This window comes from Oncorhynchus gorbuscha, linkage group LG07 (genome assembly GCF_021184085.1).
Source record: "Oncorhynchus gorbuscha isolate QuinsamMale2020 ecotype Even-year linkage group LG07, OgorEven_v1.0, whole genome shotgun sequence".
Lineage (NCBI taxonomy): Eukaryota > Metazoa > Chordata > Actinopteri > Salmoniformes > Salmonidae > Oncorhynchus > Oncorhynchus gorbuscha.
This window is the reverse complement of record NC_060179.1, coordinates 46,909,062-46,933,019: the sequence shown is the minus strand read 5'-3', so window position 1 is coordinate 46,933,019 and position 23,958 is coordinate 46,909,062. Positions and strand designations below refer to the sequence as shown.

At 48.2% G+C, this 23,958-nt stretch overlaps 1 protein-coding gene across 1 annotated transcript in view; it reads left to right on the top strand.

The window, feature by feature from the left end:
• Window positions 1-23,958, top strand: part of LOC124039929 (proline-rich protein 12-like) — a 63,327-nt gene that overhangs the window by 5,083 nt on the left and 34,286 nt on the right. The window contains 8 exon segments of the mRNA XM_046356491.1: window positions 14,159-14,313; window positions 14,673-14,837; window positions 15,111-15,810; window positions 15,812-16,157; window positions 16,159-18,417; window positions 18,419-19,438; window positions 19,987-20,217; window positions 20,413-21,076. Coding sequence (XP_046212447.1) covers window positions 14,159-14,313; window positions 14,673-14,837; window positions 15,111-15,810; window positions 15,812-16,157; window positions 16,159-18,417; window positions 18,419-19,438; window positions 19,987-20,217; window positions 20,413-21,076 — 5,540 coding nt within the window.

Here is a 23,958-nt window from a genome sequence, read left to right as displayed (position 1 = left end):
CTGCAGCCTTGCGAGGGTTAACACGTTTAAATGTTTTCCTCACCTCGGCTGCAGTGAAGGAGAGGCCGCATGTTTTGGTTCCAGGCCGTGTCAGTGGCACTGTATTGTCCTCAAAGCGGGCAAAAAAGTTATTTAGTCTGCCTGGGAGCAAGACATCCTAGTCCGTGACTGGGCTGGTTTTCGTTTTGTAATCCGTGATTGACTGTAGACCCTGCCACATACCTCTTGTGTCTGAGCCGTTGAATTGAGATTCTACTTTGTCTCTGTACTGACGCTTAGCTTGTTTAATAGCCTTGCGGAGGGAATAGCTACACTGTTTGTATTCGGTCATATTTCCGGTCACCTTGCCCTGATTAAAAGCAGTGGTTCGCGCTTTCAGTTTCATGCGAATGCTGCCATCAATCCACGGTTTCTGGTTTGGAAATGTTTTAATCGTTGCTATGGGAACGACATCTTCAACGCACGTTCTAATGAACTCTCATACTGAATCAGTGTATTCGTCAATGTTGTTGCCTGACGCAATACGAAACATATCCCAGTCCACGTGATGGAAGCAGTCTTGGAGTGTGGAATCAGATTGGTCGGACCAGTGTTGAACATACCTCAGCGTGGGAGCTTCTTGTTTTAGTTTCTGTCTGTAGGCAGGGATCAACAAAATGGAGTCTTGGTCAGCTTTTCCGAAAGGAGGGCGGGGCAGGGCCTTATATGCGTCGCGGAAGTTAGAATAGCAGTGATCCAAGGTTTTGCCAGCCCTGGTTGCGCAATCGATATGCTGATACAATTTAAGTCTCTCCAGTGAGCCATGTTTCCGTGAAGCAAAGAACGTTAGTCTACCGCTACGTTTCCCTCTTTTACGAAGTCGTTTTTTTGGGTCGCCGGCTGGGATCCATTCCGTTGTCCTGGGTGAAAGGCAGAACACAGGATCCGCTTCGCGAAAGTCATATTCTTGGTCGTACTGATGGTGAGTTGACGCTGCTCTTATATTCAGTAGTTCTTCTCGACTGTATGTAATGAAACCTAAGATGACCTGGGGTACTAATGTAAGAAATAGCACGTAAAGTATCTGTCTACATCACGTCTGCCTATCACATTATCGGCATCGAAGGTGCCAACCAAGTGCTATTCACCAAGCATGGGCTGATTATCTCACCTGTGAGAACCATCCTACTGCAGTTTAAACTATCCCTACCTTCACTATTTAGACATTGGGACCGCATATGTATATGCCTGTTGTGTTTTTGTTGAAGAACAACTACAGATAAACACATTTGTTTGAGCATCGCAAAGACTAAATTCAATGTAGAATCAGTTTAACCGGTGACCAACTGATTATTTTACAATTGTAACATTTTATTAATGAAATGTGTTTAATTGTTTATTAGGCTACTGTGCAGTCTACAATACGTACTGTAGTAAACATGGGAAAGTGCCTAATTCCTTACATTAGGGAGAGCAGACGATGTCTGTACTACAGAATGCGGGGCACGCGGGAGACCAGGGTTTCCTGTTGGGGAGGAAGGAGTAGGCTTTCCTTGTAAATAGGAATTTGTTCTTAACTGATTCCATATGTGTTATTTCATAGTTGTGATGTCGTCGCTATTATTCTACAGTGTAGAAAATAGTAAAAATAAAGAAACATCCGGTAATGAGTAGGTGTGTCCAGACTTTAGACTGGTACTTAATTAATTAGATATAATTTAAGTTTTTATTCCATGAAAAACTTAACCCTCTGGGTTTCTGTTAAGATGGAATGGAAATATGGCCCTGTACAACGTGATATCCGGCAGTACAGCACTGGGCTATTTAGCTAAAGAATCCCTGTGTTGTGCTTGTCTCAGAGCAACGCGAAACAGTGGTAAAATAGTTGTAGGCTTTTGCTTTTAACTTCAATATGCTCTATAAATAAATGACCTACACCATTTTTAACAGTATATCAAAACATTTTTTTTTTCAATGATTTGACTCTCCGCCAACAATTACATTTAGAGGATTGGAGGAGTCTAGGGGGCATTTTTCGTTAGGATCTGTGAGAATATCTGAATATCGGAGGGGCTTTTTATATAATTCTAAATGAATATTAATCACTTTCTTTAAAATGTAACAACATTTTGGAGATTTTGTTTTCATTTAACCTAGAGTGAGTGAGGTAAAAGGCAATTCTTGAACATGGGGTGAGACATTGTCACTAATTTGTAAATAAAGACTGTTTGTTATTTAGATTTCTCCAGAAATATATAATTCTAACTTGATTATTCAGCAGACATTACTTGCTTATATTCAGTCAACACAAATGGAATATTTTAACATTTTTGTTTCTGCAGGCTTGTCTCAGAGCAGCGCGAAACGGTGCTGAAATAGACGCCCACAGCAGGAAGGCTGTGTATTCTGTGCCCACTCGTGGTATCTCTCTTCGGTTACACATGCTTGGAATAGCATAACGGTCCGGGCGTCCCTTGCTGTGCCTGGTGAACATTTGGTCACGTTCTGTTGTCAGAAGAGGAATGGAAATGTCAGGGTGTGAACAGAAAACCCACCACGTATTGTTTGTTGACTCTGCCTGTTGAAGGGGGAGTTCCAGAAAGGCAATGCTACCAAATACTAATTGAGTGTATGTAAACTTCTGACCCACTGGGAATTTGATGAAAGAAATAAAAGCTGAAATAACTCTACTATTATTCCGACATTTCACATTCTTAAAGTGAAGTGGTGATCTTAACTGACCTAAAACAGGGCATTTTTACTAGGTTTAAATGTCTGGAATTGTGAGTTTAAATGTATTTGGCTAAGGTGGATGCAAATTTCCGACTTCAACTGTGTGTGTGTGTGTGTATATATATAATTTCTTACCGAGCCGTGATGCCCGAAGGTTGCCTTTGCCGATCGCTCATCATCTTTCATCAGGGAGTCAAATGTATTTATATAGCCCTTCGTACATCAGCTGATATCTCAAAGTACTGTACAGAAACCCAGCCTAAAACCCTAAACAGCAAGCAATGCAGATGTAGAAGCACGATGACTAGGAAAAACTCCCTATAAAGGCCCAAACCTAGAAAGAAACCTAGAGGAACCAGGCTATGAGGGGTGGCCAGTCCTCTTCTGGCTGTGCCGGGTGGAGATTATAACAGAACATGGCCAAAATATTCAAATGTTCACTAATCACAGTAGTTGTCGAGGGTGCAGCAAGTCAGCACCTCAGGAGTAAATGTCGGTTGGCTTTTCATAGCCGATCATTAAGAGTATCTCTATCACTCTTGCTGTCTCTAGAGAGTTGAAAACAGCAGGTCTGGGACAGGTAGTACGTCCGGTGAACAGGTCAGGATTCCATAGCCGCAGGCAGAATATTTGAAACTGGAGCAGCAGCACGGCCAGGTGGCCTGGGAACTGCAAGGAGTCATCATGCCAGGTAGTCCTGAGGCATGGTCCTAGGGCTCAGGTCCTCCGAGAGAAAGAGAGAGCATACTTAAATTCACTCAGGACACCGGATAAGAAAGGAGAAGCACTCCAGGTATAACAAACTGACCCTAGCCCCCCGACACACAAACTACTGCAGCATAAATACTGGAGGCTGAGACAGGAGGGGTCAGGAGACACTGGCCCCATCCAATGATACCCCCGGACAGGGCCAAACAGGAAGGATATAACCCCACTCACTTTGCCAAAGCACAGCCCCCACACCGCTAGAGGGATATCTTCAACCACCAACTTACCATCCTGAGACGAGGCCGAGTATAGCCCACAAAGATCTCCACCACGGCACAACCCAAGGGGGGGGGGGGGGGGGGGCGCCAACCCAGACAGGAAGATCACGTCGGTGACTCAACCCACTCAAGTGACGCACCCCTCCTAGGGACGGCATGGAAGAGCACCAGTAAGCCAGTGACTCAGCCCCTGTAATAGTGTTCGAGGCAGAGAATCCTAGTGGAAAGAGGGGAACCGACCAGGCAGAGACAGCAAGGGCGGTTCGTTGGTCCAGAAACTTTCCGTTCACCTTCACACTCCTGGGCCAGACTACACTCAATCATATGACCCACTGAAGAGATGAGCCTTCAGCAAAGACTTAAAGGTTGAGACCGAGTTTGCGTTTCTCACATGGGTAGGCAGACCATTCAATAAAAATGGAGCTCTATAGGAGAAAGCCCTGCCTCCAGCTGTTTGCTTAGAAATTCTAGGGACAATTAGGAGGCCTGCGTCTTGTGACCGTAGCGTACGTGTAGGTATGTACGGCAGGACCAAATCAGGGAGACAGGTAGGAGCTAGTCCATGTAATGCTTTGTAGGTTAGCAGTAAAACCATGAAATAGGATGATCAGACTTCCAGTTTGGTGTGGCACCATTTCCGTTCCAATTTTCTGGAAGCTTGCTTCAAAGCTCGGGTATTTTCTGTATACCAGGGAGCTAGTTTCTTATGAGAAATGTTTTTAGGGTTGCAACTGCATGTAGGGTATTGCGGTTAAAGGTTAAATTGAGTACCTCATTTACGTGGTTAACTGATTTTTGTCCTCTGACGTCCTTGGGTAGGCAGAGGGAGTCTGGAAGGGCATCAAGGAATCTTTGTGTTGTCTGAGGATTTATAGCACGACTTTTGATGCTCCTTGGTTGGGGTCTGAGCAGATTATTTGTTGCAATTGCAAACATAATAAAATGGTGGTCCGATAGTCCAGGATTGAGGGAAAAACATTAAGATCCACAACATTTATTCCATAGGACAAAATTAGGTCCAGAGTGACTGTGACAGTGAGTATGTCCAGAGACATGTTGGACAAAGCCCACTGAGTCGATGACGGCTCCGAAAGCCTTTTGGAGTGGGTTTGTGGACTTTTCCATGTGAATATTAAAGTCACCAAAAATTTGAATATTATTTGCTATGACTACAAGGTCCGATAGGAATTCAGGGAACTCAATGAAGAACGCTGTATATGGCCCAGGAGGCCTGTAAACAGTAGCTAGTCTTTTTTTTTTTTGTAAATTGAAGTTTGCTATCGTAAATGTTACCAACACCTCCGCCTTTGCTGGAGTCAATGGATCCAATGGATGATTATGGATCCCTATTAGCTACTCTTCCTGGAGTCCAGCAGAATTAAAGCAGTTTATACAATTTTAAAACATTACAATACATTCACAGATTTCACAACACTGTGTGCCCTCAGGCCCCTACTCCACCACTACCACATATCTACATGACGAAATCCATGTGTGTGTGCCAATGTTTGTGTTGCAGTCCCCGCTGTTCCGTAAGGTATTTTTTAAATCTATTTTTAAATACAATTTTACAGCTTGCGTTAGTTACTTGATGTGGAATAGAGTTCCATGAAGTCATGGCTCTATGTAGTACTGCATGCCTCCCATATTCTTCTGGACTTGGGGACTGTGAAGAAATCTCTTGTGGTATGTCTTGTGGGGTATGCATGGGTGTCCGAGCTGTGTGCCAGTAGTTTACACAGACAGCTCGGTGAATTCAATATGTCAAAACCTCTCATAAATAAAAGTAGTGATGAAGTCAATCTCTCCTCCCACTTTCAGCCAGGAGAGATTGTCATGCATTTTATTAATATTATTGCTCTGTATACATCCAAGGGCCATCCGTGCTGCCCTGTTCTGAGCCAATTGCAATTTTCTTAAGTCCTTTTTTGTGGCACCTGACCACACAACTGAACAGTAGTCAAGGTGCTACAAAACTTGGGCCTTCAGGACCTGCCTTGTTGATAGTGTTGTTAAGAAGGCAGAGCATTGCTTTTTTTATAGACAGACTTCTCCCCAACTTAGCTACTACTGCATTGATATGTTTTGACCATGACAGTTTACAATGTAGGGTTACTCCAAGCAGTTTAGTCATCTCAATTTCCACATTACTTATTACAAGATTTAGTTTAGGTTTAGGGTTTAGTGAGTTTTGTTCCAAATACAATTATTTTAGGTTAAAATATTGAGGGCTAACTTATTCCTTGCCACCCACTCTGAAACTTACTGCAGCTCTTTGTTGAGTGTTGCAGTCATTTGTTGCTGTAGTAGATGACATGTATAGAGTCATCCACATACATAGAAACTCTAGCTTTTACTCAAAGTCAGTGGCATGTCGTTAGTTAAAATTGAAAGAAGCAAGGGGCCTCGACAGCTACCCTGGGGAGTTCCTGATTCTGACTGTATTATATTTGATAGGCTTCCATTTAAAGAACACCCTCTGTTCTGTTAGACAAGTAACTCTATCCACATTATAGCATGGGGTGTAAAGGCATAACGCATACATTTTTCCAGCAGCAGACTATGATCCATAATGTCAACAGCTACACTGAAATCTAACAAGACAGCCCCTACAATAATTTTATCATCAATTTCTCTCAGCCAATCATGTAATGGAGCGAGTGGTCGCATCTGCACGTCGCTCCAACGGGTAGTATAACTTTTTCATTATATTTCATTATATCACAACGGTTTGATTTGTCTTATCCTAGCAATTTCTTCTCAGCTAGCTACATAGCCGTCTTTGTATCAAAGATAATTGCGTAATTATCGTATTTCGCCGTCCTAACGTAGTCTTCACTAGCCAGCTAGCTAACGTCCACTGATTAGCTGCACTGGGAAAACTATTACACTCAACTGAACGACTTGATTAGTTTAGTGTTAGCTAGCTACATAGCTGTCTTTGCTGTCTTCGTATCATCGTATCCAAGATAATTGTGTTGTTTAGGTTTAGAGTGTGTAGTCTTAGAGTGATTATCTTAATTTACCGAGGTTAGCTAGCCAGCTATTTGTCGTCCTTAACGTAGGTGACTCTGCTAGCTAGCCAACAGCTAGCCAACGCTAGCCAACGTCTTCTGTATAGAACTCAACTACCCGGTCGCATTCACAGGTTGTATCACATTTTCACTTCATTTCATTACAGTACAACGGTTTGATTTGTTTGATCGTAGCTAGCTACTTAGCTAGCTACATAGCCGTCTTTGTATCAAAGATAATTGTGTAGTCTAGAGCGATTTTCTAGGTTCGCTAGCCATCTATTGTCGTTCTTTTAACGCAACGTAACGTAAACAACACTGCTAGCTAGCCTGCTAGCCCCGAATAGCAACACTGCAGAAACTATTACACCCAACGGAACGACTTGATTAGTGTAGTGTCAACAACGCACCCACTGCCAGCTGGCCTACTTCAGCAGTACTGTATCATTTTAATCATTTTAGTCAATAAGATTCTTGCTACGTAAGCTTAACTTTCTGAACATTCGAGACGTGTAGTCCACTTGTCATTCCAATCTCCTTTGCATTAGCGTAGCCTCTTCTGTAGCCTGTCAACTATGTGTCTGTTTATCCCTGTTCTCTCCTCTCTGCACAGACCATACAAACGCTCCTCACCGCGTGGCCGCGGCCACCCTACTCTGGTGGTCCCAGCGCGCACGACCCACGTGGAGTTCCAGGTCTCCGGTAGCCTCTGGAACTGCCAATCTGCGGTCAACAAGGCAGAGTTCATCTCAGCCTATGCCTCCCTCCAGTCCCTCGACTTCTTGGCACTGACGGAAACATGGATCACCACAGACAACACTGCTACTCCTACTGCTCTCTCTTCGTCCGCCCACGTGTTCTCGCACACCCCGAGAGCGTCTGGTCAGCGGGGTGGTGGCACCGGGATCCTCATCTCTCCCAAGTGGTCATTCTCTCTTTCTCCCCTTACCCATCTGTCTATCGCCTCCTTTGAATTCCATGCTGTCACAGTTACTAGCCCTTTCAAGCTTAACATCCTTATCATTTATCGCCCTCCAGGTTCCCTCGGAGAGTTCATCAATGAGCTTGATGCCTTGATAAGCTCCTTTCCTGAGGACGGCTCACCTCTCACAGTTCTGGGCGACTTTAACCTCCCCACGTCTACCTTTGACTCTTTCCTCTCTGCCTCCTTCTTTCCACTCCTCTCCTCTTTTGACCTCACCCTCTCACCTTCCCCCCTACTCACAAGGCAGGCAATACGCTCGACCTCATCTTTACTAGATGCTGTTCTTCCACTAACCTCATTGCAACTCCCCTCCAAGTCTCCGACCACTGCCTTGTATCCTTTTCCCTCTCGCTCTCATCCAACACCTCCCACACTGCCCCTACTCGGATGGTATAGCGCCGTCCCAACCTTCGCTCTCTCTCCCCGCTACTCTCTCCTCTTCCATCCTATCATCTCTTCCCTCCGCTCAAACCTTCTCCCACCTATCTCCTGATTCTGCCTCCTCAACCCTCCTCTCCTCCCTCTCTGCATCCCTTGACTCTCTATGTCCCCTATCCTCCAGGCCGGCTCGGTCCTCCCCTCCCGCTCCGTGGCTCGACGACTCATTGCGAGCTCACAGAACAGGGCTCCGGGCAGCCGAGCGGAAATGGAGGAAAACTCGCCTCCCTGCGGACCTGGCATCCTTTCACTCCCTCCTCTCTACATTTTCCTCCTCTGTCTCTGCTGCTAAAGCCACTTTCTACCACGCTAAATTCCAAGCATCTGCCTCTAACCCTAGGAAGCTCTTTGCCACCTTCTCCTCCCTCCTGAATCCTCCGCCCCCTCCCCCTCCTCCCTCCTCTCTGCAGATGACTTCGTCAACCATTTTGAAAAGAAGGTCGACGACATCCGATCCTCGTTTGCTAAGTCAAACGACACCGCTGGTTCTGCTCACACTGCCCTACCCTGTGCTCTGACCTCTTTCTCCCCTCTCTCTCCAGATGAAATCTCGCGTCTTGTGACGGCCGGCCGCCCAACAACCTGCCCGCTTGACCCTATCCCCTCCTCTCTTCTCCAGACCATTTCCGGAGACCTTCTCCCTTACCTCACCTCGCTCATCAACTCATCCCTGACCGTTGGCTACGTCCCTTCCGTCTTCAAGAGAGCGAGAGTTGCACCCCTTCTGAAAAAACCTACACTCGATCCCTCCGATGTCAACAATTACAGACCAGTATCCCTTCTTTCTTTTCTCTCCAAAACTCTTGAACGTGCCGTCCTTGGCCAGCTCTCCCGCTATCTCTCTCTGAATGACCTTCTTGATCCAAATCAGTCAGGTTTCAAGACTAGTCATTCAACTGAGACTGCTCTCCTCTGTATCACGGAGGCGCTCCGCACTGCTAAAGCTAACTCTCTCTCCTCTGCTCTCATCCTTCTAGATCTATCGGCTGCCTTCGATACTGTGAACCATCAGATCCTCCTCTCCACCCTCTCCGAGTTGGGCATCTCCGGCGCGGCCCACGCTTGGATTGCGTCCTACCTGACAGGTCGCTCCTACCAGGTGGCGTGGCGAGAATCTGTCTCCTCACCACGCGCTCTCACCACCGGTGTCCCCAGGGCTCTGTTCTTGGCCCTCTCCTATTCTCGCTATACACCAAGTCACTTGGCTCTGTCATAACCTCACATGGTCTCTCTTATCATTGCTATGCAGACGACACACAATTAATCTTCTCCTTTCCCCTTCTGATGACCAGGTGGCGAATCGCATCTCTGCATGTCTGGCAGACATATCAGTGTGGATGACGGATCACCACCTCAAGCTGAACCTCGGCAAGACGGAGCTGCTCTTCCTCCCGGGGAAGGACTGCCCGTTCCATGATCTCGCCATCACGGTTGACAACTCCATTGTGTCCTCCTCCCAGAGCGCCAAGAACCTTGGCGTGATCCTGGACAACACCCTGTCGTTCTCAACTAACATCAAGGCGGTGGCCCGTTCCTGTAGGTTCATGCTCTACAACATCCGCAGAGTACGACCCTGCCTCACACAGGAAGCGGCGCAGGTCCTAATCCAGGCACTTGTCATCTCCCGTCTGGATTACTGCAACTCGCTGTTGGCTGGGCTCCCTGCCTGTGCCATTAAACCCCTTCAACTCATCCAGAACGCCGCAGCCCGTCTGGTGTTCAACCTTCCCAAGTTCTCTCACGTCACCCCGCTCCTCCGTTCTCTCCACTGGCTTCCAGTTGAAGCTCGCATCCGCTACAAGACCATGGTGCTTGCCTACGGAGCTGTGAGGGGAACGGCACCTCAGTACCTCCAGGCTCTGATCAGGCCCTACACCCAAACAAGGGCACTGCGTTCATCCACCTCTGGCCTGCTCGCCTCCCTACCACTGAGGAAGTACAGCTCCCGCTCAGCCCAGTCAAAACTGTTCGCTGCCCTGGCCCCCCCAATGGTGGAACAAACTCCCTCACGACGCCAGGACAGCGGAGTCAATCACCACCTTCCGGAGACACCTGAAACCCCACCTCTTTAAGGAATACCTAGGATAGGTTAAGTAATCCCTCTCACCCCACCCCCCCTAAGTTTTAGATGCACTATTGTTAAGTGACTGTCCCACTGGATGTCATAAGGTGAATGCACCAATTTGTAAGTCGCTCTGGATAAGAGCGTCTGCTAAATGACTTAAATGTAAATGTAAATGTAATTTGTGTAAGTGCTGTGCTTGGTGAGTGTCCTTCCCTATAAGCATGCTGAAATTCTGTTGTCAATTTGTTTTGGAAACTTGAGTGTTTTCTATCCTAAGCTGTCAATTATATGCATATTCTAGCATCTGGTCCTGAGAAATAGGCCTTTACTTTGGGAATGTTATTTTAACAAAAATAGCCCCCTAGCTTCAAGAGGTTCTGCCTCGTTCAGGGGCAGAACGACAGATTTTCACCTTGTCAGCTCGGGGGGATCCAATCTTATCTCTCGTTGCGCTCTACAAGGAGACTGCCTGTTACGTGAATGCAGTAAGCCAAGGTAAGTTGCTAGCTAGCATTAAACTTTTCTTTATAAAAAACAATCAATCATAATCACTAGTTAACTACACATGGTTGATATTACTAGATATTATCTAGTGTGTCCTGCGTTGCATATAATCTAACTGATCATACAAGCGATCATACAGTATCTGACTGAGTGGTGGTAGGCAGAAGCAGGCGCGTAAACATGAATTCAAACAGCACTTTCGGGCGTTTTGCCAGCAGCTCTTCGTTGTGCGTCAAGCATTGCACTGTTAATGACTTCAAGCCTACCAACTCCCGAGATGAGGCTGGTGTAACCGAAGTGAAATGGCTGGCTAGTTAGCATGCGCTAATAGCGTTTCAAACGTCACTCGCTCTGAGCCTGTGGTTGTTTCCCTTGCTCTGCATGGGTAACGCTGCTTCGAGGGTGGCTGTTGTCGTTGTGGTCCTGGTTCGAGCCCAGGGAAGAGCGAGGAGAGGGACGGAAGCTATACTGTTACACTGGCAATACTAAAGTGCCTATAAGAGCATCCAATAGTCAAAGGTATGTGAAATACAAATGTTATAGAGAGAAATAATAATAATAATATATGCCATTTAGCAGACGCTTTTATCCAAAGCGACTTACAGTCATGTGTGCATACATTCTACGTATGGGTGGTCCCGGTGATCGAACCCACTACCCTGGCGTTACAAGCGCCATGCTCTACCAACTGAGCTACAGAAGGACCACAGTCCTATAATTCCTATAATGACTACAACCTAAAACTTCTTACCTGGGAATATTGAAGACTCATGTTAAAAGGAACAACCAGCTTTTTCATATGTTCTCATGTTCTGAGCAAGGAACTTAAACGTTAGCTTTTTTACATGGCACATATTGTACTTTTACTTTCTTCTCCAACGCTTTGTTTTTGCATTATTTCAACCAAATTGAACATGTTTCATTATTTATTTTATTGATGTATTATATTAAGTTAAAATAAGTGTTCATTCAGTATTGTTGTAATTGTCATTATTATTTTCATTTTAATATTTCAACAACAAAAATCGGTATTGGCTTTTTTGGTCCTCCAATTATCGGTATCGGCGTTGAAAAATCATAATCGGTCGACCTCTAGTGTGTGTGTGTGTGTGTGTGTGTGTGTATACATATACAGTGTGGCAAAGTATTTAGTCAGCCACCAATTGTGCAAGTTCTCCCACTTAAAAAGATGAGAGGCCTGTAATTTTCATTATAGGTACACTTCAACTATGACAGACAAAATGAGAAAAATAAATCCAGAAAATCACATTGTAGGATTTTTTATGAATTTATTTGCAAATTATGGTTGAAAATAAGTGTGCCTATGATGAAAATGACAGGCCTCATCTTTTTAAGTGGGAGAACTTGCACAATTGGTGGCTGACTAAATATTTTTTGCCCCACTGTATACATACACGTGTGTGTGTGTGTGCTTGCGTGCACGGACCACTTTCATATTGAACGAGTCACTGGTACTTCCTGCTTTAGTTTTTGCTCGTAAGCAGGAATCAGGAAGATAGAATTATGGTCAGGTATGCCAAATAGAGGGTGAGCGAGAGCTTTGTCTGTGTGTGGAGTACATTTTCTCTTTTTTTTTCTGGTTGCACATTTGATATTGTGGTAGAAATTAGGTAAACGGATATAAGTCCCCAGCCTCTAGGAGCGCTGCTTCTGGATGAGCATCTTCCTGTTTGCTTAAGGCCTTTTATAGTTCCCTGAGTGCCGTCTTAGTGCCAGCATCTGTTTGTGGTGGTATATAGATGGCTACGAATAATAGAGATAGTGTGGTGTTCAGGTATTCTACCTCAGGCGAGCAATACCTCGAGACTTCTTTAACATTAGTCATTGCTCACCAGCAGTTATTGACAAATGCATCTTACCAGACGTAGCTACTCCTTCCTGGCGATACACAGAAAAAACAGCCATCTATCCGTGTCGTTCTGCGACGATGACTGTGAAGCATATAATATTACAGTTTTTAATGTCCCGTTGGAAGGATAGTCTCGACTGTAGATCAGTGAGTTTGTTTTCCAGTGATTGCACATTGGCGAATAGAACTTCTTCCATTTAAGAATGATGGAGGCCACTGTGTTCTTGGGGACCTTCAATGCGGCAGACATTTTTGTTTGTACCCTTCACCAGATCTGTGCCTCGACACAATCCTGTCCCGGAGCTCTACGGACAATTCCTTCAACCTCATGCCTTAGTTTTTGCTCTGACATGCACTGTCAACTTTGGGACCTTTTTATATAGGAAGGTGTTTTCCTTTCCAAATCATGTCCAATCAATTGAATTTACCACAGGTGGAATCCAAGGTAGCCTAGAGGTTGGAGCATTGGACCAGAAACCAAAAGGTTGCTGGATTGAATCCCCGAGCTGACAAAGCAAAAATATGTTGTTCTGCCCCTGAAGGCAGTTAACCCACAGTTCCACGGTAGGTCGTCGTTGTAAATAAGAATTTGACTTTAACTTACTGGCCTAGTTAAATGAAGGTGAAATAGTTTTAAACGTTTTTTTAGCAAGTTGTAGAAACATTAAGGATGATACACATGGACACAGGATGTACCTGAGCTCAATTTCGAGTCTCATAGCAAAGGGTCTGAATACTTATGGAAAAATTGTATTTCTGCCTACATTTCTAAACCTGTTTTTTTTTCTTTGTCATGAAGGCGTATTGTGTGTAGATTGATGAGGAAAAATCGTATGTAATTATTTTTTAGAATAAGTCTAACGGAACAACATGTGGAAAAAGGGAAGGGGTCTGAATACTTTCTGAATGCTCTGTAGACCTATAGGATGCAACCCTGCATAAAGCAAGCTCTGTCAGCTTGTGTTGGATTGCTGTGCTGATCTATGCAATGTGGATAGTTGGAATACACCACACAATGCTACTAATGAAGAAACATATCCTGTATGTAGGCCTATGATTTACCTCAAAATTGACATGGTATAACATTTTTGAGATGGAATCAAGTCATTGTTTTGGGTGGTGTTAATGGGTTTCCATATTGTAGGTCCATGCAATGCATAAAGTCATGTGTTGGTAAAATATCATGGACAGGAATTGTAAAGTAAGTCTACAACAGGCATTAAGATGGCAATCATATTTTAGTATTCATTCGGAGTTGATTTTGAGTAATCGTAGAATAGTAGACTAAATTCTTACAATTTCAAGAATGATGAGCTACAGTAATCATTTTATTAGGATGGAAGTAGACTAATGCATCTGAATAACTTTAAGATCTTAGTTTTCTGAAGAGTGTGCTGTAGTTAGGCATGACCTTCAAGCTAAACGGTGTTCTCAGTGTATTTACATTGTAGGCCTATTTACATAGGGCTTGCATCTGATTAAATTTAACGGGGTCTCCCAGGGGTCACCTTTTGAACAAAGGTTTAGGAAAATGAAGGCAATTGGACTTGAACAGTTGAATAAATGACCTTTTCTCCTCCCTAGTCTCGTCTATGGAAGTTCCAGATCATCACACCCCGAGTCGGAACTTCTCCATCGACAAACCTACGGCACTCCCCATCCTCTGCAGGGCTATTCGACCAATCACCACCCAGGCAGCTCTGGCCAAGGCGGGGCTTGGGGAGCAGGACGGAGTTTGGGTGAGGGATATGTCACACACCTTTAATTGTGTCGCCACAGTACAGGTGTTATGACTGGCCATGCTGCTGGCACTAAGGTTGCAGCCACTGAAAAATGCAATTTCTATGGAAACCCCTTTTGTGTGTGTGCAGGAAAAACCTGTATTTTACCTGGTAACATATCAGATTTATAACATCTGTTTGGACTACATCATTGTATTTTGTTGTAATGGACACTTCTTGACCTATTTATTCCCAGTTATGCCATTTAATCACATAGATATAGCAATCTCTCTAAATGCCCTGTTGAGTTTGCTTAATCTGTGAAAAGGGAAATGGTGGTCACGGTTTACTCATGGTTGTATTTGTTGTCCCATCAGGTCTCTCTGGACTGTTTGAAACAGGCCTGCACCATGCCAGTCCCTCTGGTCCAGATGCTTCGGTCATGAATCTGATCTCCGCTCTGGAGTCCCAGCGAGGTCCCCAGGCTCCTCCCTCCGCCTCCTCCCTCCTCTCCCAGTTCCGCACGCCGTCCTGGCAGACGGGTGAGCATGTGACCAGCCCTGTGTTGACGTTCAAAACGGGGTGGCAAAAGTCTTTCACATTTCCAACGCCTCACAGGTTCTATCAAATTGTCATTCCTCTTTCATGTCCGCATTATTGGTGAGATTATGTTGGTTTCATTTGCATATTGAATTATCTTTGCTTTTTACTTGTTAAGGGAGTGGTTGGGTTACAATTATTTAGTCATGCTTGTTAGTTTTTTCTGTCGATGGGCTTTGAATAATAGTCATCTTGTCTCTATCTGGCCCTGACAGCGATACATACCCCTGCCCCTGCTGAGCTCTTCATCTCCGGGCCCCTCCCCGGCTCGGGCTCCTTCACCTCTTCCTCGGCCCTGTCCGCCTATCAGCACCCGGCCTCCTTCTCCAGCCGCTCCTTCCCCACCCTCCAGGACACGCCCACGTTCAACTCCACCTCCAACGGACTCCTCTCCCCCCACGACCCTCTGTTGCATATCAAGAGTCCCTCTCAGTCCAGCCTGGGCTTTGACCGCCTCCTGCCCTCCCAGAGCGCCGCCACAGCCTACCGGGGCGGCCAGGACCCCACAGGCGCCTCGTCGGTCCAGGCCTCATCAGCGCGGCACCTACAGTCCCACCAGTTCAACCTGCTGTCCTCTCAGCTGCAGGACCAGTCCTCCCAGTTGTACAACGCCTCAGTGTTTTCCTCAGCCCAGGCTCAGGCCCAGTCTAACTCGATCCAGGAGAGGGCTGTGCCCCGGCAGGACAGCGTGATCAAGCACTACCAGCGCCCCACGCCGTCCCAGTCCCAGCTCTCCTCCTCAGCGGCCCACTCCCTGCAGCATTACCTCAGCTGCGGCGGGGCTGGGTACCAGCAGATCGCCCACCACAGGCAGGCCGGACTCTCTTGCAGCCCCGTGGGCGACCAGAGCCCCTCGGACCACAAGGCCTCTTCCCGGACGGAACAGGTGTACCGGCCCATCATCCAGCCCCCCCTACTCGATCTCCATCTCTTCTTCAGCAGCGGGAAAGGGCACCAAGAGCAACTCCAGCAACGGCTACTCCTCGACCAGCTCGGCGTCCTCCTCCCGTACCCCTCACACGCCCCCTTCTGCGTCCTCCAGCTCTTCAACGACCTCCTCTTCCTCCTCTGCCTCGGGAGCCCACCCCTCCAACTCACTCCCCCCCTCCAGCTCCAGCTCGGCCCCGTCTAGACAGCAGCCTCCCCCTCAGAGTGCTCCAGCTACCCAGCAGCAACCCCCTCCTACCTCTTCCACATCTGTCCAGCAGCCCTTACCCAAACACAGCCTCTCAGGCTACGGCTCACCCGTGCCCCCAGTGAAACCCCCCCGCCACCGCTCTCACAGGCCAAACCCCGCCACAACAGCAGAACCAATCATACTCTCCCAGCCAGCCCCCTCCCTCCCACCTACCCCAGTCCTATGGTGGTTTCAGCTCCCCTCAGGCCCAGGACCTGAGCTCAGCCGGAGGAAGAAAAGGCTACGGAAGCCTGGGAGGGCGAAGCCAGTCGTACTCGGCTGATGTGGTCTACGGGGCTGACTCTGCCTATGGGTCCGTCCCCTCCTCTCTGGGCGGAGCGGGATGTCCATCGCTGGGTTACGGCCCAGGCCACTCCCCAGCTCTTTTACAGTCGAGCGGGTCGTCGGTGGGCGGAACTTCAGGAGGCGGTGGTAGCAGCACCGCAGGTAGCGGGAACTCCGGTTCTGGAGGAGCTGGGAGTAGTATGGCCAATGAGAGAGTAGGTGGCGCCAGAGTAGGGCCTTACCATATCCCTGAGTCTATCCCCTCTCCGTCGGCTAACTCTGGGATCATCCGTCCAGGGTTGCACTCCCCCACCCCTGCCTGCCCCACCCAGTCCCCGGGAGGAACGGCCTCCAACAAATACATCTCCTCTGTCCTCTCTCCCACCTTCATCTCCTCCCCTCAGGGCTACCCCGACACCAGAGGTCCCCAGTCCCAGTCCTACCACCCCACCGCCAACAAGACCAAGTCCGACTCCAGCCGCATGCTAGGTGTGGGCTCCCAGAGGTCTCAAGAGGATGTGGACGATGATGACGACTTTTTGATCCAGCACCTTCTCCAAGCCCAGGCCAGTCCCACACCCCAGGCGTCCCATCACCACTCCCAGCAGCAACAACCTCAACAGACGGCCCAACAACAGGCACCTCTGCAGCCTGTCCCCTCTACCACGGACGGCGGCAAGGGGCTGTCGTCCTACGAGCTCGGCAAGAGCTCTGAGGAGAGGTACCACCTCCAGAGCGTCATCCGCACCCACAGCGCTACCTCCAGTGCCGGTGCCGGATCTGGGGGTGCGGTCACGAGCCTAGACAGCCAGCTGGAGATGTCTCTCAAGAAACATCAACAACAACAGAGGATTGACAGTGAAGGCGGTGGCAGGAGTGGCGGAAGAGGAGGTGCCGAGCAAAGCCACCCCCATCTACACCACCACGACTCCCTGGGGTCGGTGGTGCACTACGGCCGGAGCGACCCGTACTCCCAGCACTCCCTGGGCCCCCAACACTCCTCCCACGCGCAGCAGCAACACGCCGCCTCTCACACCCACCTACAGTCCCACGCTCACATGGAGCTGCAGAAGAATCCACAAGAGCGCTCCGAGCTGGTGTACCCTCGCAAGAACCCCGAGGTGCAACAGCACTCTCAATCCTCGGCCTCCCTTGTGGATTCCCCCACGGACCAGTCCCACCAGCCGCCCCACCTGCTCCAGTCTGTGCTGTCCCACACCACTCGCAACAAGATGGAGCCCCATCAGCAGCAGCATTCAGTGGGCCAGCAACAAGCAATGATGGATGGAGCCGGAGGGAGAATGGGCGCGGGCAAACACCAGTCCCAGACCCAGCAGGCCTCCCAGCTTCAGCTACAACTCCAGTCCCAGGCTTTGGAGGTCGCAGCGGCAGCGGCTCACTACAACCACGGACCTCCTCGGCAAGACCAGAGCCAGTCCAAGCAGCGACAGCAGAGCTCGGTGGTGTCCTCAATGGACATGCTTGACCGCTCGCTCTCCCAGACCTCCAGTGCGGACGGAGGGGGAGTGGAGGAGAGGAGAGGAGGAGGAGGTGGTGGTGGTGGTGCAGGAGGAAGAGGTGGAGGGAGCGGAGAGCGCCACAGGCAGCAGCAGCAAGAGCAGCAGAGGCTCTCGTCCCACCACCCTCAACACTCCGCCTCGGAGCTCCACTCGTTCCTCTCTGAGCCCGACATGGGCTTATCCGCCCCCTTGCACGTGCACCACCTCCCCCAACACCATCAACACCCCAACTCCCACCACCAGCAAAGCCACTCGGGGCACCACCCCCACTCCCATGGCCACGCTCACCCCCAGGCTCATACTCACCCCCAGCCCCTTCCCTCCACCCACTCCCAGCAACAGGAGTCCCAGTCACACCCGTCCCAGCTCACCCCAGGCCAGCAAGTCCAAATAGACCATCATCAGCGCACCGAGCAGCACCCATTCGACACGGTCAGCCCTGGGGAGAAAAGCTGTGGCCAGAGCCAGAACCGCTTTGTCACACTCAACTCTATTTGCTTCCCGGACTCGCTCCTGCAGGACGAGGACCGCTCCTTCTTCCCCCGGCATGGAGGACATGTTCTGCTCAGACGACTTCTCCAAGTCGAGCTGTGCCGGAGGCGCTGGCCCAGTGCAGGAGGAGATGAACCAGGAGGGACCAGGAGGGGGCCATGAGGAGCCCATGAAGGATAATTCAGGAGGGGGAAGCGGAGGAGCCGGGTATGAAATGCTGGCCGACCAGGGCTATGGGCAATACTGCCACAGGCTTCCCGAGTCCGGCAACCGCACCCTGGACCTGGATGAGCTGCCGTCCACTGTTAACACGGCGCAGCTGGGCCTGATCCAGTCCTCTAGTCCAGGCGGGTGCACCGGTGGAACTGGCACCGGGCCTGGAGGCCTCACCTCGCCCATCTTCTGCTCGTCGCGCCCCAAGAAGCTCCTCAAGTCCAGCTCGTTCCACCTGCTCAAGGAGCGCCGAGACCCCAACACACTGCCCAAAAAGAGCTACGCGCAGGAGTACGAGTTTGAGGATGATGAGGACAAGGACAACCAGCCAGCGGACATCCGTCTGAACAGCCGCCGGCTCCCTGACCACCTCCCCGACCTGGTCTCCAGCTGCCGTAAGACAGGAGGGGGGGCCGGAGGAGGAGGCACGCTCAGCCCCCTCATGGGCGACCTCGACTTCTACCACTCCCTCTGCCCCCCTCCCCAGCTCCTGCCGCAGGACGGGCCCAAGAAGAGGGGCCGTAAACCCACCAAGCCAAAGAGAGCAGGGCCTCCAAGGCCCAGGGGTAGGCCTCGCATTCGCCCGCAGCCCGAGCAGCACGCACCCCGTGGAATGATGGGCGGTGAGATGGGAGGAGGAACCGAAGCAGGAAGTGGGTTTGGAGGAGGAATTGAGGTTAAACGGAGCAGGGGCCGTGGTGGAGGCGGAGGCCGAGGGAGAGGGAGGAGAGACGACATGTTTATGGAGATAACTGGGAAGGAGCAGATGCAACAACACCACCTTAATCGGCAACAGCATCAACTTCACCACCAGGCTCCACCCCCACTTCACCAGGAGCCCATACCGCATCTCAAGGTGAGCGTGGATAATGGAACTGAACTTTGTTAATTCCCAGGGGGAAATGTAGACGTAATTTTTTTACATTTTTGCTTTATTTAACTAGGCAAGTCAAATTGTTATTTTCAATGACAGCCTAGTGGGTTAACTGCTTTGTTCAGTTGCAGAATGACAGATTTGTACCTTGTCAGCCCGGGGATTCAATCTTGCAACCTTTCGGTTACTAGTCCAACGCTCTTAACCGCTAGGCTACCTTCTGTCCCATGTCATTGCAGGCTTATACTTAAAGGGACATTACACTTTTAAATCAAAGTTTGATAAATGGTTTCAGATCTTTAAAGTAGTCTGTCAAGATTAAACCACATCTTGTAAATATGGATCAACATAACTGATGACATGGGATGCGATTGCATCAGGACATCAGACTCCTTTTGAGTTCCAAGTACATCTGACAACTTTTAATTTGAGTGTAATGTTCCTTTAGGTGGTGGGAATAGCCACTTTTTCTGTATTGTACTTTACTCTATTGGCATTTTAATCAAACATTTCCGCTTTTCCTGTCTTAGATCAAACTGCCCATTGGCTCCATGTCCTCTTCCGAAGCCCTGCTGAGGACCGACTCTCTGTCCGGCACGGACCCCGCTCTATCAGACGGCTCAGTGGGCTCTGCTCCCTCCCTTGGCCTAAGTCCTGGACCCCTGTGCGAAGGGGTAGACTCCCACAGGACCCAGGAAAGAAGCAAGCAGAAGAGCCAGATACAGAGTGACGGAGTGGATGGCGAGGGGATGGATGGAAGGGTAAGGGACGATTACTCTCTGTTTGGCCACTCAATCAGTCAGCTATTATGCTTAATCCTGCGTGTTGTATGTGACAAAATGTTAGCCTTAGCTCGTCAAATGAAGAGGGAAACCAGTATTTCCCTCTCTCAGGAACTGTCTATTTTCTCTCACTCTCTATTCCCCCCGTAACCTCTCCCTCTCTGTCTCTCTCAGGGGAATGAGAAATCAGGCTGCATGGCCTCCTTCATGGACTTCCTCAAGTCGGGAAAGAGACCTCCGGGCTTGGAAATGCAATCAGGAAACGGTGACGTCTCGCCTCTTAAATCTGACGGACTCTGTCCCCTGTCCCCGGCACCCCCTCCAACACTGCCTCAGTTCGGTGAGGGCAAGAGCAACAGCGGCCTAGGGGGCTGCCCCAGTCCCTGCAAGCGCACCCTGGACGATGAGCTGAAGAGGAACTTGGAGACGCTGCCCTCGTTCTCCTCAGACGAGGAGGATTCGGTGGGCAAGAACCAGGACCTGCAGAAAAGCATCTCCTCGGCCATCTCGGCTCTCTACGACACGCCGCAGCTGGCCTCGCTTCAGCAGCCCCCACCTTCTCCCCCACCCCAGTCCCAAGACTCAGCCAGGCCCAGCCAGGCCCCGCTCACACCGACCACCCTGCAGCCCCCAGCCCTTAGCCCCCAGCCTCCCTCACTCAACCCTCACTCCCAGCCCCAGGCGGCCGAGCCGGCAGTACTACAGCGAGAGGACCAGGAGATGGAGGAGAATGAGGAAGAGAGGAAGGTCCATGGAGGGGGTGATAAGGAGAGTGAAGTGAATGATATGGAAGAGGAGGAGCCAGAGTTGGAGATACTTGGTGCTCCCAGATTGGAAGGTAAGGGAAATACCGGGCCGATACAGATCATATGATCTTGTTGTCGATGATTGCCAATTCAGGTATTACAAAGGGGGAATAAACTTTTTAATGAAAGTTATTGCAGCAGAAAATACATTATTATACAGTGCATTTGGAAAATATTCAGACAACTTGATTTTTCCACATTTTGTTATTTTATTCTAAATTGGATTAAATTGTTTTTTTCATCATCAATCTACACACTACCCCATAATGAAAAACGAAAAACCTATTTTTAGAAAATTGTGCAAAGTTATGAAAAATAAACTGAAATATCATATTTACATAATTGTTTGGACTAGTGATGCACTGATCTGACATTTTTGGCCGATATCCAATATTTTCCTTGCCTAAAAAACGATACAGACATTTACAAATTTAGCGACCTTTTAACCATTTTAGTACAGTTAAATAGTTAACACCTACACATGGACTCAGCGTTCTAAGGCACTGCTTCTCAGTGCAAGAGGTGTCACTACAGTCCCTGGTTCAAATCCAGGCTGTATCACATCCGGCCGTGATTGGGAGTCCCATAGGGCGGCGCATAATTAGCCCAGCGTCGTCCAGGCCATCATTGTAAATAAGAATTTTTCTTAACTGACTTGCCTAGTCAAATACACACTGACCAAAAAGTTATTTCGGGGCGGCAGCGTAGCCTAGTGGTTAGAGCGTTGGACTAGTAACCGGAAGGTTGCGAGTTCAAACCCCCGAGCTGAGGGTACAAGGTACAAATCTGTCGTTCTGCCCCTGAACAGGCAGTTAACCCACTGTTCCCAGGCCGTCATTGAAAATAAGAATGTGTTCTTAACTGACTTGCCTGGTTAAATAAAGGTAAAATAAAAAATAAAATAAAAATTTAGTTGGCATTTACGTGTGCCCCCATTACCAGTAAAACATAATCAAAACCAATTTCTTTCACTTACTTGCAGTGCTGTGTCATTGATCATTTGTTCAGTCGTTTCATTCTCAACCAGAATTTTTTGGAACGCCGTTTGGGTCTTCGCATGTAAAAAAAAAGCTACACGTCAAATTACACTATTTGACGTGCCAAATTAGCTTGTTGACCAATCAGGGCCTGAATATGACTGCACGTCACACAATAATTTAAAGCGTTAATAATTTTTTACGTAGTTATTACACATTGATTACAGTTTCATTCGTATTTCATATGTCACAATGATACCTATGCTATGAGGCTGGTAAAGTTGTCAGGCACCTACAGTGCTGGTCATTACAAAAAAAGCCAACATGCAAACAATGTTCTTCCCCAAAAACATAGCAAAATGACAATCTGTTTCAGTAGCTATAGTTAGCTAGGTATCATCTAAAATAACCCTACTTTATAAGACAGTTCTTATTTGATTAATGGTGGTCTGACCCAGGCTATGTGAAGTTTGCCACAATAAGGATTAGTCACAATAATGGACTTTGTGGTTAGCCTTCAAAATAATAGCATGACATGATTCTACAATTTGTGTTAATTTGCATCACTGTCAATGATGTACTTTTATTTTCATAGCAAAACCGCAAATTCCACTATTGTGCCTTATTGTGGCTAGCTTCACAACCCGGTCCGGTTGAGCCTCACTAGCCACAGATGAAGCTAACTGGCTGCTTTTTCTACTGGTCATTGTTTTCAGGCTGGTTGTATTGGTGCTAGCTAGGTACCAAGCTAAAGCTAGCTACCCCAGAAGTTGCAGTCAAACAAATTATGCTTTATTACAAACGCGGTATTGTAAACAGGTCGTTCGTGGCCTGGGTTTGCTTGTTTGCAGACGTTTTTGTACAGCTTTGACAGTGCTACTGTATCTTTTTTGACACGCAAAGAAACAGGATTCCATAGTATGCATGTCGTGAAGCTAATTGCAGTGACGCTTACTAATTGCAGTGACGCATTCCACAGTATGTATGTTGTGAAGCTAATTCCAGTGACGCTTACTGATTACTGTGTAACTCCAGTAGGGCAACATCTGAAAAATGGCGTGCTTGGTAGTGTGTACAGGTGCTCGACCAGTCGGCGAAAGTCAACATCACCCACGACAGAGAACTGAATCCCATTATCTTGGCTTAATTCGATTTTGCCTTTGAGTTGCCTCGCTGAAATGTTCTTACTCTTTCAAATGACTGCTTGACCTGCTGACTGCTCGATCCACACAGCAGATCTTGTGGGCCAGGTTAGGAATGCTGTGTTGCACGTGAAGCGCAACATTTTATGTGGCGTTATTACATTATATAGGAATGCATGGTACCTTTGACATCGGTATTTAACATCGACGTTAAACTAGACATTGGGCCGATACTGATGTTGGCATTTTGAGCTAATATTGGCCAATTTCTGGTATGTTCACCGGTATATTGTGCATCCCTAATTCAAACCCTTTACTCAGTACTTTGTTGAAGCACCTTTGGCACTGATTACAGCCTTGAGTCTTCTTGGGTATGACGCTACAAGCTTGGCACACACGTATTTGGACAGTTATGCCCATTCTTCTCTGCAGATCCTCTCAAGGTCTGTCAGGTTGGATGGGGAGCGTTGCTGCACAGCCTTTTTTTTTCAGGTCTCTCCAGGGATGTTCGATCGGGTTCAAGTCCAGGCTCTGGCTGGGCCACTCAAGGACATTCAGTGACTTGTCCTGAAGCCACTCCTGTGTTGTCTTGGCCGTGTGCTTAGGGTCATTTTCCTGTTGGAAGGTGAACCTTCGGCCCAGTCTGCGGTCCTGAGTACTCTGGAGCAGGTTTTTATCAAGGATCTCTGTGCTCTAGTCATCTTAGCCATGATCCTGACTGGTCTCCCAGGTACTTGCTGCTGAAAAACATCCCTACAGCATGATGCTGCCACCACAATGCTTCACCGTAGGAAT